The following is an 18,296-nucleotide window of genomic DNA, read 5'->3' as shown; positions in this document are numbered from 1 at the left end:
CCCTCTTTTTTCCTTTTTCTTTTTCCTTCCCTCAAGCCCAAAGACATTACAACCAGGTTTTGATGGATGATATGTGTTTTTCAGAAACATTGAAGGTATATTATAACTGCACGCAGATGATTAATCAGCGTGCAGCTTTTTTGTCCGGAAGCCGCATCAGTCGAGGTGCGCAGCTGACCTCGGAGACGTTGAGACAAATGTCCTTGACCTTGATCCTGACGTGCATTGACACCGTCTCTTTATGTGGAAACGACTCATTTTCTCGCCTCTTTGATTCACACCTCTCTCCATCTGCATTTCACGTCCCATCGACTCGGGGCCTTTGCGCTCCCCGCTCCGTTAATTCCTCGGCGCTGCCCCGGGTGGTGTTTTGCATGAAGGTGTGGGCAGGGGAAGAATTGGCATGCAGATCCGAGCAGACCGTGACAACAGATGGAAGCAGCGCCTCACCCCCTCCCCCCCCCCCCCCCCCCGCACGCACTGGAGCTTGCCACCCTGCTGGAGGCCTCCGACCTATAAATCCAAAGCCGTGTCACTTGTTCAACTCCTCGTGGATGCAAAAAACAAAAAGGAGGGTGGGGGGGGGGGGGGGGGGTGTCCCGCGACGGCTGCTTTCTGGGCACCAGCGTGCAGCTGTCACTGGGCCGCTCTCCGGTGCATGTCTTTGGGGAGCGTGCAGGACGGCAGCAGGCAGCACAGGTAGACGTTTTGGAGACGTGTGGAGAGCGAAGAAAAAAAGCAGTGAGATGCAGCTGTGAATGTCTCAATTGCTTAAGTTGTCAGCAACATCTTCGTTAACCTCACTGGTGTGCGTATGCAACGAACAGCAGGGGGGAAACAGTAGGTAAGTATGAGTTATTCCACTGTAGTTCACCTGCTCTATAAGCAATGATAACATTGCATCCAATTAGGGTGAGATCATAGTTACATAACAAACAAGTATTTAGACTATAAGCTCACACAGGGCTGGCGGGTGGATGAGTCCAAGAAGGCTGCTGTTCATACGTCACTCACGTTACTTTCGTTGGTATTTTTACCCAAACAACGACTTATAGTTTGGATTTATTTTGCTCCTGTGGCCAGAGTGCTTCAAACAAGTTGCAAGTTGTTAATTTTCCCATAACCTAATGAAGAGGAGTGCGCAATTCTGACAGTAATCTGCACCACTTAGATATTTTAATGTGTGGATGATAGTCTAATTTTCTTTAGATAAAAAAAGCTACGCTGTACCCCTTCTTGCTAATGTCCACTACTGATGAATGTCATTAAAATCCTTCCTGATGTTAGAATAGAAATAAACATGTACAACACACACTATAATATAATTTTTGCTCTTTTTGTTCTTTTAGAGACAGAAAAATACTCAACGTACAAAAAAAGAGTCGTTTTTTTAAATTTTCCCATTTTAAATACACATGAAAATAAGGATGCATTCAGGCACTTGCCTCTGATATACCTCTATATATAACTAGTTTTGCTGTCTAAACCTATGTAATCCACGATCTTCTCCATGAAACTATTTTTTTTACTTTAAAGATGGAAGTTTATTTTGAAAATACAGGATACATGTAATGAGTTAGAGTAAAGTTAGTTAGTAATTGGTAGTTTATTACATTTTACACTCTAAGAGATGAGCCAAAAAAACTGTGAGTGTCTGTGTTGTTGTCGGTGGCGCAGGTGACGAGTATTCAGCATAACAGTCTAGAAATAGTCTTCTTCTGCTGAGGGTCTCGTTGACTTGTGTAGCTCAGATCAGAAAACGCAGTAAACACTGTATATGTGTATATATACAGTCCAAGTGTCTGAATTCATCAGCGAGCCAAAAGTCACTCGTCATCTTCGCGTTGAAATGAAATCCAGCCTTTCTATTGACGTTTACAGCAACAGGATTGTGTTTTACACCACTTTTGCCCCGTTTGAAATGTTCCCAGGTCGGCCCACTCCAGCCAGAAAGCAGACCGTTTTTATCTGCCGCGGTTCAATGCCTGGCCACCGTGCCCACCGCGGGACTGCTTATGCCTAATGGATGAGTCGGGACTGCAGCATTTTCTAGGCGCAAAGACAAGCCAGACTTATTATGGGCTTAATCCTGAAGGGGAATCAGGTTCAATGAACTGCACCAAAGTTGGGGTCCAAGGCCAGGAAAGCGTCTGGTCCTCCAGCCAGGATATAATCTACCTGAGGAGCACAGTTAGTTCCATCCGGTCCTTTCAAACGCGGCGTTGAAGCCAATTTAAACCAAAAAAGTGAGTCGTTTTCAACAGTTTTTATTTTTCAAGTGCACTGTTGTAAAGTTGGAGTTTTCCCTCACACAGGGTTCAAAGCTTCGCCCCCGTGCGTTCCCATCCAACAAGGTGACCACGGTGTGTCCTCCACCGGCCGTGGCTGCTCATCCATAATAGATGACTCACCTTGCGTGTGCCCGCAGCGACACCGACAGTTCAAAAGCGCACACGCTAGGCTTCAGCCACAAGCCGACAGGCAGAGACGGCTACAAAGTAAAAAAACCCAACTCTCCGGCCAAACGGAGACCAATAAAAAGCGCCCTGCATTTGGAACGGCATCAGATATTCGACGAGGCTCCATCGGCCCGTCCGTTGAGACTCTCAAGCTCCGGTGGATCATCGTGTTGTGCACAAATCTCCCCCTTTTCCATTTCCAACAATTTAATCGGCTGCTGTTATTTCGCCATGGGGGTCCTCAGCGGATCAATCCAATCGTCCCATTCAGTACGGAGTCAATTACATCACATGAAAGACTAATAGGCTTTCCAAGCTCACTGGTTCCATTCTGATTTTCTTGTTTTTTTGTTGAATCTCTTTTAGCGCCACTGTTTTTTCCTCAGAGGCCATAAAGCAACTTTGTTCATTTCTGCAAGCACCAAAACATTGACATCCAATGACGACAAGGTTTAACCAATGAAAAGATGCAAACCAAATGGATTCCTCTCATTTTAAACCTGGAGGCACCACTCTGTAAGTTTAGCTGCAGCTTTGGTTCACACAAGACACTCTGGAGGGGGACTCACGATTTTGAGTTAATAAATTAGACTGTTTTTATTACCTTGTATGTTATTTTTTTATCACAACAGTAATTTGTGAACAAATGTATTTTTTGCCAGAATCAGTTAAATTGAATTATATTCTCTCTCTATAAACTCTGTTTTTATTGTCCTGTGTTACTACAAAATGGGATTTAAGTCCCCAGAAAGACTGAAAGTGATTGAAAAGTCGTTGCTTTTTAACTTCAGAGTTGACAGCAGCTCCACCGCCTGCTTTCTCTGTTTGTGATGTTCACAGTTCACACTGCGGCCATTTTCCAGTGATCTTTGAAACATGCCAACACTTTATTGTGAGCCACAGACCCACACACACACACACACACACACACACAGCGACATAAAGCATTAGTTTACGGTGGAGAGAGGTGGTCATTGTGGGATATTGACATTCATGTGGTGACCCCCTAAAATCCAGCGTTGATAGCATTGATCGCGTAAACCCTAAATCAATGCGGCCCTGACCACTTGTAAAGCGGCCGTCCCCGGCTGGATCCTCCAGAGCACAACATGGCGTGTTTTTGAAAAGCCTGTCGAGCGAGACGAACCGATCCATAGCTTCCCTTTGGGCGGTGAGGAGGCCGGCTTGTTGTCATGCTGCTGGATCTTCTGATGCAGACAACAAGGGCAGCAGCACAACAAAGCGTTGCTGCCGCGACCAAATCCAAACAAGCAATGGAAAATCACAGTTTTAGTAGAAGACAAAAGAACTTATAGGGACAGTATTTCTGCTTCAACAATAAATTACATTTATGTGTTATGTGAAAGTCTGTCGTAGTTAGACAGAATTTGTATTTTTATTTGTAATTTGCATATTTTGGTGGAAATTATTTCTGCAATCAAGCAAGAGCGTGAGGACAAGGTTCTGAGGCGACGTTTGGTTGTGTAGTCTTTCTAATTCGGCTTTATCGAGGTCTTACGCCGAAACAGTTTTGCAACAAACTGCACATTTCATGTGCAAAATGATTAAGGGAATTATGACCTGTTAAACTTTCTGACACTGGCTCTCAGCAGCTCATAATACATAGTTAAATTCTACAGTTATCTTGAATTAAAAATTTTTCCCCCTAACAATTCATGAGGAATCAATGTCGGAATCAATAAAGAATCGAAAAATAATGTAATGGATAAGTGGAATTGATAATGGCATCATCATAAATGGCAACATATTTTTTCAGAAAGCAGGTTTTATGGGGAATTAGTTTGCTGCCATGTTCATCGTGAGAACTTCATAAGGTGATGATATGACAGTTATGTGTATTCAGCTGGAGAGAACCCTCCCACTTCTTCTACACTTTCACGAGGAGTGAATGTGGACACTATGGATGCACAAAGCGGTTTAAACTGCGATGCTCCTTTCCCCTGGTTTTTCTTCTTCTTTTGTTTCTTTACCAGATCAAACATGCAAGTGTCCTCGTTTGCGAGGCTAACTAACTGCCCTTCCATCTTTTATCTGTTTCCACACGTACGATTCTCAGTGACGGAGTTAAAATTAGACGAAGGCGCTGATCTGAAAAACATCCAAATTAATTTAAGGATTAGAGCAGAGAAAACCGGGAGGTCACAGGAGCATAAAGTCTGTGCTATCGGATCATTTCTCTATGAATGCCTTTCTTTCTCTCTTATGTCTTCCATCAAATCATCGCCTCGCTGTGTGTGGAGCAAACATGTATACGCGCTATGTCCTAGTTTTATATCACAAATCTTGCCTTTCACTGAATTCTTCCGAGCTGGTTTAATAACTTTATGAGTATATATGTTTAGCTTCATGGCCACAGAATAAAGAATAAAGTGACCTCTTAGCCGTCACCTTCTGTCACAACGTCAGCCTGTTCAGACACTATAATTAACAGTCCTCATTGTAAAACAACATACAAGCTACATGTGTTGGTGTTTTTTCAGATCTGAGCAATAAATCAGAAAGTTAACGATGGCGTAAAATGAATGCAAGGCTGTTCCTCGGGACGACACGTTGGGTCTTATCTGGACCCGAGGGCTCGATAGCTGTCACACTTAGCTCCAGCAGCAGCAGCAGCTACGTCGTAAGGTTTTATGCAGAATGCCTGAGCCGTTATTGCCGTTGCATTCTACTGCATATTTCTAATTTTCAGAAACAGTGAAATTGCCACCTCAACTTCACTGCCACCAAATGAGTTAGTCACACCTGAGTGAGAGCAGAAATTAGTTTTGGATTTGTGAAGATGATACTTTGGGAAAGACATTCATGGCAAGGGACAATCAGAAAGTACTCAATACATACATATGTATATACATACATATTTATATAGATATGTGTATATGTATATATACAAATGTATATATGTGTGTAAATATATGTATAATTACAATACATAATTACATATAATTGCATAATTATAGATAGATAGATAGATTATCCCCAGGGGGAATTTGTTTGTAGCAGCAGCAAGCAAAGTTACTGAGTAAACTACTAAAAAAAAACTATATAAAGTGTATACATAGTATATACAGTAAAATATAATAGGTATTAAATTATATTAATAATAAATTAACTAAATGCCGGGATATTGATTCAATATATATATATATATATATATATATATATATATATATATATATATATATATATATATATATATATATATAATCAAATTTTTATCTTATTCTGTACCTCAGTGCCTCATTCTTCAGTGATAAAGGTACGTTTTGATGTCAGCAGAAACATGGCAGCCTCTTTATTTACTTCCTCCTGTAGAAGGAACCTTCTCCTCTCGGTCGGTGTAGGAGGGAGGAAGCAGCCGGAGGGGACGAACCTTTCCAGACAATATGCTGCCAAGCTGTTCTATTTGTGGTAACAATAACGCAGGTTAAAAGGGATATTCTGTTAATTGGTTTATTCATTCCACCCGGGAAACTCAATCTCACGGTGTCACTTCATCAGTGACTTCCAAGACCTTCGTGTCAGCGCGGCCAATAGCTGGCTCGCCCGCTGCATGCAAATGGTGCCAATGTTTCAATGCTTCACGTCTCCTTTTCAACTCGGCAGGCCTTGAGTGGCAGCTGTTTGTACTACATGGAAAAAGCAAATGTATATGCTTTTGTAAAACGTAAACTCATTCCTACGTGTTACATGTTGCCACTTGGATAGAAGCCCAAATGTTGCATATGAGCAAAACAAATGTGAGCGAGTATCTAGAAGTCTATTTAGATTAAAGTGCATCAGCTTAACTTTGGTGCCCCGCAGAGGAAGTATTAAAAAAGACAGGATAAAAAGGAATTCACCGATATTGGGCCCGATACTTCATGTACTCATGTCGTAGACTGTAAGTAGTGGTCATTGTGACGTCTTCCCTTTAGTTCAGAAGCCGAGAGTTCAGAGTTTTGGCCGTCGCCATCTTGGCTTCTTTGCAACCAGTGAACACAGGTGACCATATTTGGAATGTTGAGGTGTGACGTAGAGACGCTGGATACGTCTCTGGTGGCGTCAGTGGCCTGTAAATTACAGTAAGCCCCGCCCTAAAGCATAACCTGCTTTATGGTCTGTTTGACTGTAAATGGACCATAATTCAGTAAATGAACATCAAGCTGTATTGAAGAAGACTTGAAACTAGAGATTAAGAACTTAGTGAGGAGACACAAGTTCCTGTGTCCGCAGCAGACAACAATAAACTTTTAATATTTCTTTTAATTGTTTTACCGATTCATAATTTTACTTTAAAGAACCATACTCAGTATCAGGAAAACACAATTGAATAACAATAGAATAATAAAATGCATGTATGTGTACTTTTGTTTAGTCTCTCTTGGTAACTGACAAAAGCACATCTTCCCTTTCCGCCCACCGCACATGTTTTGTGATGTTGAAAATCAGCTTCTGAAAACATACATTTAAAGGTCTCTGTGGATCTCAAATATGATCGTTATGGATAAGAAAAACCGACAGGCGGACGTTACCTTTCCTCCAGGACGCGTGAACGTCCCTGAACGGCACCCGAGCATCCTCGCTTTAGTGCCGAAGTAGAGGCTTGTTCCAGCTTCAAGGCTGCATTGACCAGACGCAGGGAAAATAATCTATTTTAAGTGGGATGTTTCTTTTTTTTACAAGCAAGCATGCATGCCATCATCCTCACATGAAGGCTGCTATGTATAATTTGACTTTTTAAAAAACCTATGTATCGTGGCTATGTGACAGTCTCTGATGATGCACTACATTAGGAAAACTGATTTTGTAATGTCTTTTCAGCTCGTTAAAGCACCCGACTCAAGTGGCTTCATTTAATTCCAAGAGAATAACTGTTTACATGACAAATGTGCGGCTTTTAAGTTAATGCCTTCCTCACCACGCACACACTATCACCATCATGGCTTCATGCTATATTAGCTCTTATGAAACACACCAAATTGAATCAAATTAATTCAAACCATTTGTGCCATTAATACTCATTTCCAGTCCTCGAGTGAAACGAGTGGAATGACTTTCACTTTCTGTTCAAAGTCAAAACCTGCTCCGGATCAGGAAGTCTGTTGTTTCATTTCATTTCGTTGCAGGTACTAAATATTATACTCTGACAGCATAAAAACTGTCCATTTCCCTCATTGGCGTTGTACTCTCATATCGAATCCCTTCACCGGCCTTCCGGCTACACCATGACGTTTATTGCGTTCAAAGCAAGAAACTTCCTTTCGCTATCTCGTAGCTGTCTGACAGTCTCGATCTTTCCGCCCCTCTGCGTCTTCATGCCTCGCATTCACAGACTAAGTGACAGATTGATAGCTCAGCTCTAATACCATGCCGATCTCTGTCAGACGAAGAAAGGCCACGTCTTCCCTCTATTCCATTCAGGACTTACATGACAGGAGTGTAAGTCATAAGGAGCACTCGTGCCATTATAACGTCATCCTCATCCGTTAGTAAGTGGATTACAGGGCTGGAGCGCCGGCATGCCTCCATGTGTGGTTTGGCTTTATTGGCTTTCGAGGAGGACACAGCCCACTTAGTCCTCACTGTGAATCCAAGTAATGCCTGACGTTAAACAGCTTTTTTCCATTTAGTCTATATTAGCCCCCTCCACGCACGACCGCTAATGCAGCTTGATGGGTTTTAATTACATTTGTCACTCAGGTAGATTTGATTGAGGGCCATTTGAAGTACTTGACATTTGACTTTGTTCTGGTTTCCTCAGGGATGAATAAAACAACGACACGGCTTAATAATACATATACAGTTTAATAGTTACATAAGCTCAGTTCGGACTATTCTAAATTCCTTGACTGGTTACTTTAGATTAGGAATGACAAGAATAACATTTTACATTTTCATCTTCACTAACAATTAATGTTTTTTAACTAAAAAGTGACATGTCAGAGTTTCTGTGAAGCCCACACTGTCACTAACTACAGTCCCTTCGGAGATACTATGTCATTTTTGGGGAAGCAAAAAAATAAAGCGACTGGTTGAAGGATTTCTCAAGGATAACAAACTTCAAAGAAATTAACAATGGAATTAAAGAACAACACTGTTCCTATAAAGCTGGGAAGGTCTTTATTTACTATTACAATCATTAAAAACCTAAAGAAGCATGTGTTGGCATTCAGTATACCATCAGTGGTTAGTGTAGAAAAGTACTATATAGATAACATTCATTATATCAATATTAATATCAGCTTCACACGTTTTTCCAAAAAACTGAAAAGAATGCATAAGAGTGTCATAAGGCAGAGGCGAATAGGTTGGACCATGGTAGGAGTTGGCCTTTGCCACACTATGATTGGCCAGTCTGTCTTTGAGGGGTGGGACTTGGCAGAGGGTCAATCAACAACAGTGAATTAAAAAGTAAAAGGGAATTCATGCACTTTGTGGAAAAGACACATCAAACAACGTAACACCTGGATTTAGCTTGATTACGCCCAGTCACAAAAAATGCAACTCATACAAGGAAATCTCCCGTTAATTATCCCACAGCTACACCCATTAACCCCTCAACCCCCTCAATCTACACACACACAATCCTGCCCCACCGCCACTCCCACCCTGCTAACAGATACAGATAACTGCTCCAGCGCCCTCTCTCTCTCACTTTCCCCTCCACTGTCTACAACCGACACATTTTTCAGTCAGTCACCTCAGTTTTAATCAATGCAACAGTCGACACAGGTTACATGGTGTTTCACTCAAGCAGGCCCATCGACTGCACGCCTCCAATGTCTCTTCACACTACTGTCCAAATGGGAGTTACATATACATCTAGGAATGTCAGCTGACAGCCAGTGACGTGAATATCTGTTTCCATCATTTTAGGAAGATAGACATCGACGTCAAACTGTTTTAACAGGAGGGTGTCGCCGAGATCAGAGAGAATTTGACAGTTAACAGTACTGGCCGTATCATTATGTGACTATATATTTGACTTATTTAGCATTATTTATTTTTCTTTGCTGTTTAGAACTCACCAAAAAGCCACCTACATTTGTGTTGCTGACATGTGAGCAAACTATTGTTTACAAATTCAAGCAGTCAAAGAGCAACATCGGCATTCATTTGTCGTGTCTCTGGCGCAGCATCAGGTTTGAGTCCAATATTCGCCTCAACCTTCTCGCTCTGCTTTGGTGCCCACTAAGGGAAATATCTGACTCTTTAGCTACCTAATTGTTCAATATATTAACTAGCTATAGCTACCTTTGTTCTGCCCTCCTGTTGGAGCGGGGCAGATAGCGTTCAGTCGGTTTTATTAGAGCCTCTTTTGAAAATAGCTGAAACTGCTGAGGCTGAACCAAACAATGTCCTTAAAGACAGTAAATCAAAAACCTGCATGCCTGCACGACAAGGGACTTCTTTCAAATGACCAATTGTCAATCCAAAAATACTGTTGAGTGAACTTTTAAGACGTGTTAAATGTACTGTGGTTATATTCTGAAACTAGGAAGCTAGCTAAGTGAAAAGTTCAATCAAAAAAGACCCAGTAAGCGTTTTCCAGTGAAAGTTGCGAGCAGCACGAGCCCAAATGTTGTTAAATCTAGCAAAATAAGTCTGCAACACTGACAGTCCGTCCCATCAGGCCAAATGTATTTTTGGATTACTCAGTAATTCAGTTTCAATATGGAATATACACTATGAGTGTCCTTAACTGCTTTACTTAGTCTACGGTCACTGTGTTATTTAAATAGGCGACTTCATCAGTGACTTTCAAAGTGCTGAAAATGTAATCATTCCTAACTAAATTACTTTTGGACCAGTGTGCATGCAGACGCAGTGCACAAGTGGCCCATGTCACGGTGTCACTTGTTCATGTCCTTGGTTATGCAGATTAAGCAAATATGCCTCGACTTTTGCTTATTTAAATAAATATGAGCAACTGAAACCCCCCTTCCCTCCCACACACACACGCACACACACACACAGGCGCGCGCGCGCACGCACGCACACACACACACACACACACACACACACACACACACACACACATTTTTAGCCTCAGAATTCATGAAAGGGGATTTTTTTAATGTAAACGACTGATTAAAATCCATTTTTCATTTCATCATTTTTGCTTATCTTTCCGAAACTGTGCTCGTTTGACTGAGCTGACACACAGTTTAGCTATAATTGATTTCTTTCTTTTCTTTTTTCTTCCTCTTTCTTTTTGATTTAGTTTTCACTTAACCTCTTCTTATTCAACGGTTGTTCTGGCCAGACTATTGCTGGGGAAACAATTAGTGTTATTGTTATTTCGCCTCGTTTTACTCAAATCAATTAAACAGGAGGCAGCACTTCCACAATACTTTCTTTTTTTAAAACAGGCATATCTGACTGAGCGGAAGGACTCATTTTAAACATTTTCTTTATCACCTTGACATTTTCACAACTCTCTTTTGACATTTTCCAAATCGTACATGTCTGACTTGGTGTCTTCAGCAGTGTCCCATCAGATCAGCCGCGAGGATGTGGTTCACGTGACGTCACAGGTCCAACTTCCAATCTGTGTCTGTGTGTTATCTCTCCTCATCTGTCCTGCCTTTCTCCAAAAACATCCCTTTCAGTGACCTTAAAGATGCAAATAATAGGATTCGATGTTTTGCTTATAGAATCAGGAGAATAAAACTGCCCAGAAACCTGCCATCTTGGCCTTCATTCATGGAAGAGATATGGTCGGATATTCAAACTGACAGTCGCTGTCTCTCTCCAGTGTTTCCCACGTTTGACTCGCCTCGACTTTGATCCGTATCCCGCTCCTCAACAAGGTTTCTCTTTGACTCCATCCCTTCCCACTGTCTCATTTTCTCTCCGGTTTCTGTCTGATTCTGTCACGGCCCATCCCCCTCCGTCCAACCCGTCCTCAGGGTTTAGGCTCTGCGCCCTTCATCTGTCCATCGTATGCCTGCATCCCCAATTCCCCCCCTTCCAACACCCGCAGGTGCTGGTGTGGATGCCGCCGCATCCCTCAAATCGCTCAAACCAGCTCACGTGTCATTAACAGGCGAGGGAGAAGATGAGTAAAGCGAGGGCGGCCGTGCGTCCTAGCCCAGTCAGATGTTGTCAACACTTCCTGGAGAATTTTTATGGGCTGAGTTTCAAAGTCACAGATAGACTTCTCTTTCCTATATTTCCACAGAGCAGCCAATCCCACAGGCTTGAAACAAACCCGCAGGTTAACTTATTTAAGAAGAGAAAACAAAGACAAACGGTGAAATTACACCTCAGACGTCCCTTGTAAATGTAAATCAGAGCGGACAGACAGAGTTAATTATTTTTCATAATCTCGCTCACACCATGGCCCGAGCCCGTCGTGTGCCGCGAGCACGCACAAAGGGGTTCATGCCCAACGTTCTGTTGCTGTGTTCTCCAAAAGGTCTGATGGAAAATTGTGGGAGAACAAATTTTTCTATTTGTGGACATATTTCTCCAGGAGTCAAATATTGCATCTTTATAAAGAAACAAAGGTGGAAAAATCCTGGAAACAATTTGATTTTGCTTGTAAAATAATATTCAAGACCTCCTTTTGCCAAAGCGTTTAAAAAACAAAGTAGCCGTCTTTGTAAAACCGGCAGCCATCTTGACAGCGTGAGTATAAACTTTGCTGCTTCAACACAGACCTGACAAACTTACTGTCGTTTAGTTTAGTCGGACAGATTTCCTCTGAAATGAGCCGGGGGCAGCGTTTTGGTTCAGTCGTAAGCGAGACTTCCACACATGTGCAAAGCAGCAGTATCTGTGCTTTTGGCCATTTGATGAAGCGTTGGTATCTACATAGAGGTCAGTCGAGTGATCAAAGCGTCTGGAATGGAAAAAAAAATCAAAAGAAAATGCTATGCTTCCTCTTTTTTCAAAGCCAGATTTTCTTTCACATGCCAAAACTTACTGCCACTCCATAAATTCACAAGTTGTCAAACTATTCCTTTTAAAGGAATTATGGGAACCATATTCATAAGTCGGAGCATTGACCCCCTGCACACGCGATTTACAGCCGCTGACCCTTGCCCACATTCCACATGGAAATTGGCCAAGTGCTTCTTTGTCTGAAGGTGAATTAACTGCACAGTAACACGAGAGCTGCTGTCATTTAAAAACATTCTCAGTGTTATTCACTAAAATGCATCTGCAGCCGTTTTTGTTCAAATTGTGCTGTTGGCATCACCGCTTTGACTTTGATCCGTATTCGACTTGGCAAGATTCTCTCAATCTGTTCTCCTCTTTGACTCTCTTCGGTCTCTCTCCCCCTCTTCCCCTCCTCTGTCCCTGCTCCAAATGTCACCCTCCTCCCCTTAGGGCGGGATGATCGCCCTTCTGCTGTCCATCCTGTGCTTGGTCCTGATCCTCTACACCCGCAGGCGCTGGTGTAAGCGCCGCCGCATCCCCCAGCCACAGAAAAGTGCCAGCGCCGAGGCGGCTAACGAGATCCACTACATCCCCTCGGTGCTGATGGGAGGCCAGGCCCGGGAGAGCTTGAGGAACTCTCGGGGCCAGGGGCCGAACTCCAGCGGCACCCTCAGCATCCGGGAGACACCCATTTTGGACGGGTACAAGTAGGAATCGGGTGGATGGATTGGGGCGGGGAGGGGTGTGAATGTATCCTGAAATGGTTAAACCCTAAAACCTTTTTAATTCCACATGTTACACTTGCAACAATAGGCTGGAATTGTTTGAAATCCAGTACTTAAAAAGCAGCTGATATGATGATACCTGCGCACAGAGTTGTGATGCCTGAGATGATAAAAGCTTACCTTATCTGTACTCTCTGTCTCACTCTAAAATGTTTACTGCTATGTCAAGCATCTTTGCCGTTTGTGATGTTTACTCTGATTCAGATCAGTCAAGATAATGTCACGCAAATTGATTTTCTTTCTACCTCATCCCCAGGTACGAGTATGACATCACGGACCTGCGCCACCACCTGCAGCGGGAATGTATGAACGGCGGAGAGGAGTTTGCCAGCCAAGTCACCCGTACCCTGGACTCCCTCCAGGGCTGTAATGACAAGAATAGTATGGACCTCACACCTGGTGAGTTGACTGAAGCAAAAGCAGGCAGGTCAACAAAATTAAAAAAATACAAGCAAAACTGCCCGAAAGTTTCACTGTTTCACAGTTTCACAACGTTAACATTGAATCAGCTGGACTAGATGTAATGTGACAGACTCATGGGAGCAGCAGCTGCTGAGAGGGAAATAAAAGCCCACTAGAATGAACCCAACGTAGCCACGTGGCTAAAGACAACGAGGACATTAACTAGCTGGTGAAGAAGTCTGATGAGTTAGTTGATGATGAGTGAACTAGAACTAATGTTATAGTTAATGAGTTCGTCATACAGAAAAAAATAGAGTTGATTTTCGACCACAGAGTAGGCAAAAAGTGAATCACTAAAGTCCCTCAGGGGGTGGAGGAGACCAAAACCGGTACATAGACTCACAACAGACACTTTCATTTTTTTTGTGTGAGAGAGACAAAGTAATGAGACAGCATGTCAAAAAGATTACTTTTGCTGGTATTAGGGAGGACATAGAGACATATAAATAGTTTTCTAAGCAGGCAACAGTATGATTACATCAACACAGTTGGAAAAATGTAGATAATCAGTGTGAAAACAAGGAAAGATAATTGAATTTTAATTAAATACCACATGCTATTTTCTCATATCAGTGTGAAGTATTTATCAAACCTAACATAAACCAAATGATGGAGGACTATATTTTCAGATTCACAAACGAAAAGGCTTCCAACACCAAAAAATGAGACAGCAAATACAAATGAGGCACTTGAGCAGCAGTTTTCATATGCCGTGTAAGAACATGAGCTGTTAGCTGTTACTGATGCAGACAGTCCACATAAATATCAACCTGTAGGCATTCTTTCGAAGAGTTTACTGCTCACACTTGGAATAATCAAAAGGTCTATTGGCCTGCCAAGAACTCCTCCTAGGAAGATCTATTTTTCATAATCAGTGGACGTTTCAGTTGAGCATCGCTCCCACAAGGACGACTGTATGAAGTGAAGCCGGTTTGATGAAGAGATACTCCCCCCTCCCCCTGAGTTCCAATTAGCGGCACATTCACTGCTCGGATTCATCAAGAGATTGGTCACGGTGGAGGTGCTCACACACAGCGTTCTTATGAAATCTGAACAGCCCCGACCCCAGAGGTGATGGAGGCGGCATAATCCTGTGCATTATGCATTTAAGATGGTTAATGGGATGGATGGAAGAAATAGGAAATGCAGGCAGCAGGGCATGCGCCGAATATTGAGTAAAGTCATCAACAGCAGAGGTTGCTCAGAAAAACAAGCATTGGACATTTGGACTAAAATAATGAAGAGTTCATCCGTTTATTTATTTTTTGTCTGCCCCTGACTTTTCTTTTTAGAATAAGGTAATAGTTTTGAATACAAAAATTGAGAAATAAGAATGAATTGCGGTAGCTTTCAGGTGACAAAATAAAATAAAAGCAAAAGGATCTCCCTGTGGCACGTCTTTGAAGTGTCCCTTCTGGGTTGCTGTAGTAGAGACATGGCAGTCAAGAGGACGTGCTCCTTACTAGAAATGAATTGCTTGTTCTTAGCTAACACTAATAGAAATATAGTTATGAATATTATATTCCATTTCTGGAATTTGTCCACCAGAAATGCTACAATGGTCCTTTTAGGTCATGCCTGTTGCTAATGCTAAATGAATATTGCTTCAACATAATGCAGTACATTTGGTAGAATGGCAGTTTTGCTGTATTACTTTTCTCCTTCAACATAACAGTATAGGAGTAAAGTATATATTTAACTTTTGTCCATTCAAATACGAAACATTTAACTTTTAGTGCAGTATTTCTCATAAAATTGTTTTAGAAGCACTGGACCACCTATGCTAACACAAACACGCTAAGAAAGGGTAATGTTTACAATGTGTATTAGGTCAGTTTACCTTGTTAGCGTGCTAACAGTAGCACCAAATGACTACTCAGCACAAGCTAACCGTGTTCTGGCAATCCAGCCAGTAGTTTTGACTCAAAACAATAAATGTGGACAACAAAGTCCTTAACGAAGAGGTGTAAAAACACTGTGCAGGTGTAAAACAAGTGAGTGTGTGTGTGTGTGTGTGTGTGTGTTAGTGAGTGTGCATCTCTGTGAGTGTGTGTGTCTGCGTCCATGTCTATGAGTGTGCATGTCTATGAGTGTGTGCGTCTGTGCATGTGTGTGTGTGAGTATGTGTCTGTGACTGTGCATGTCTGTGAGTGTGTGTCTGTGAGTGTGCATGTCCGTGAGTTTGTTTCTGAGATTGTTTGAGTGTGTGCGTCTGAGTGTGCATGTGTGTGAGTGTGTGTGTGTGTGTGTGTGTGTGTGTGTGTCTGTGCATGTGTGTGACTGTGTGCATCTGAGTGTAGAGAACAAGTTCTGATGTCAAACAAATCCTGTTAAGTTTTCTGATTTGTATTTTTTTATTTTTTATAAATTCTTTATTGTTAAGATGTTTTGCACTGTGAATTTGCACTGTTAGTTCCTCTTTTGTGATAAAAGGTTGCAAATTATTGCTTTAAAATGATTATTTGTTTATCCGATTGATCGAAAAAATAATCAACCGATTAATTGATTATTAAAATAATCCTTAGTTGCAGCTCTACCGTATTGACAAATATAAACTTCCCAAATATGTCACGCTGTTTTTGAACAGCAGACTCGTTATTTACTATTTAATACCACGTTAATCTACATCCTGTTTTACTATATGTGTTAAATGTTTTAATAGGATGTAGTTATACTTGTCCAGTCTTTACTTTCACTTTTTTTGTGGCTTTTGTGGACTCGTATTTGAGTTCTAGCAACATTCTGAAAATGGGTCAATTAAATCAATAGTAAAGGATGGGACCTCTCTAAACATTAGGTCATTAGGTGACACCCTCTTTGGACAATTTCACCATAATCCACCTAATTGTGTTAGATATTTAAATATATATATATATATATATATATATATATATATATATATATATATATATATATATATATATACACATAGTGTTTTACCTGGAACTGTCTCTCTCATATTATTTACCAAAAAAGATCATTCCGTCCTCTAAGAATGTGTTCAGTTTAGTCCCTTAATGGGTTTCAATTTCAAGCCAGCTTTTCTCACTCTTTAATTCTGGCTGTTTGACTTCTCCCCTCAGTAAACAACATGCTGGGTGTGTTTCCTTTAGCATTACGACACTTAATCCTTGCCACACTGTGCTTTTAAAACCTTTAACATCCAGCCAAGAACAACACAATCATTATGTTGTTTTTTTGGCGTCTTTTCCAAGTGGCTGCTTCCTCGTTCCAGAGAGAAAGCGTTTTACTTTGTGCCTACCGCTTCTCCCGGCTCTCATTACCTCGTGTTTGTTACCATAATCCCTCTCGTCCGCAGTGAGCGACAACACCAAACTGGCCCTGATGAACAAGTACAAGGACAACATCATTGCCACGAGTCCCATCGACAGCAACCATCAGCAGAACACCCTGCTCCCGCACAACACCTCCACCAGCCAACGCAAACGCATCTCCAGCAACACCCGCGGTAAGTCTCGGTCCCTCACAGAGCGACTTTCTGTCAGAGAATACACGCATCCCATATGTTAGCGTCGCTTCACGCCAGCACTGAAGCCTAGCAACTTTAGTTCAGATAATTGTCATTTAAAAAAAAAGATTCAGCGCTGTCTTTTGAGAACCTTCTATTTTATGAAAGACGTTTAAATTCCATTGAAAAACAATAAAAAACTTTAAATAGAGAGACAGATCAAGGCGTTACATTATTGTTTGAACTGTGACATTATTGCAAAACATTTGACCGTGAAGCCAAAGTGAAATTTGAATTTCTACTCTCATTTAGTGTCAGGAAATATACGACAATGATACATTTCAAGAGGACAAAACCGTTTCTGGTCGTGTAAAAAGTATCTCCGTTGGCAGAGCGGCAACTTCCATTTCTACGTTTAGGCGGGACGTTGATTGCTGGTCACCTGCGTGTCGGCAGCGCTCTGAGTCCACGACGCACTCGTTGCAGCCACACATTTAGAACGGAAGAAAATATATGTTCAGCATAAAAATTTGTTTCATTATTTATAACCGATACATCTCCCGTAGTGCCGCCTGTGTACACAGCTGGTGATTGTCGGATAGAAGCCTTTCTGGTTTCGGTGAGATGAGGGAGACGGGCGGCTCGTAAACGTTGCTGGCCCTGAGCGTTTCCCTTTGAACCGCATTACTGAGAGCTGGCAGCTTCCGTAATGCTGCTCCATCATGTTGTTAAGTTTATATATCCACTTAGAAAATGGAAGGTAATTAGCAAGAGTCCCCATCATTTTTCTTTTTTTTGAAGATGATATTTTATCATTTTAATATCTGGAAAGTAATTTGCAGGTAGTGTTAAGGGTGATTAATCAAATTGATTTTCAATTACAATGGATAGATAAAACCTTTTTTTCCCCTGGCTTCATTCTGTTTGACGTCGATGCTCCCGTGTCGTGTTTCGCCCCAGCGGCCTGGAGTTTGCCATTAATTCATTCCTCACAGTTTTTATATTCAACGGAGAAATATTTCTACACTTTACAAACAGGCGGGTCTGTGCGCTCTCAGCCGAGCCTGACTGTCCTCAGTCGATCGGGTTCGTGGCAATGTAGGCAACCCACACGGGCAACACCCCATTTACAATGCTTTTCGGGTGTGATTTCTATATTTTTATTCTCATACGACGAATGTGTTTATGATTAAATTGTTCACTCGATCACAAAGTTGTTCACAAAGTTCTCCA

The 18,296-nt window shown here is 41.8% G+C and overlaps 1 protein-coding gene across 10 annotated transcripts in view; it reads left to right on the top strand.

The window, feature by feature from the left end:
• The window catches only part of astn1 (astrotactin 1), a 356,366-nt gene that overhangs the window by 70,111 nt on the left and 267,959 nt on the right, over positions 1–18,296 (top strand). For 6 of the 10 annotated variants that reach the window (XM_068600596.1, XM_068600657.1, XM_068600649.1 and 3 more), the window contains 3 exons: positions 12,798–13,054; positions 13,389–13,531; positions 16,914–17,063. In XM_068600596.1, the coding sequence (XP_068456697.1) occupies positions 12,798–13,054; positions 13,389–13,531; positions 16,914–17,063 (550 nt within the window). The remainder of the gene's footprint in view (positions 1–12,797; positions 13,055–13,388; positions 13,532–16,913; positions 17,064–18,296) is intronic. The other 4 variants (XM_068600673.1, XM_068600641.1, XM_068600665.1 and 1 more) reach the window with 1 other exon arrangement.

This window comes from Clinocottus analis, unplaced genomic scaffold (genome assembly GCF_023055335.1).
Source record: "Clinocottus analis isolate CAN_PGR_092001 unplaced genomic scaffold, fCliAna1.0.p SCAF_11, whole genome shotgun sequence".
Classification (NCBI taxonomy): Eukaryota; Metazoa; Chordata; class Actinopteri; order Perciformes; family Cottidae; genus Clinocottus; species Clinocottus analis.
Note: the sequence above shows the minus strand (reverse complement) of the source record. Positions and strands in the feature narration are given on the sequence as shown.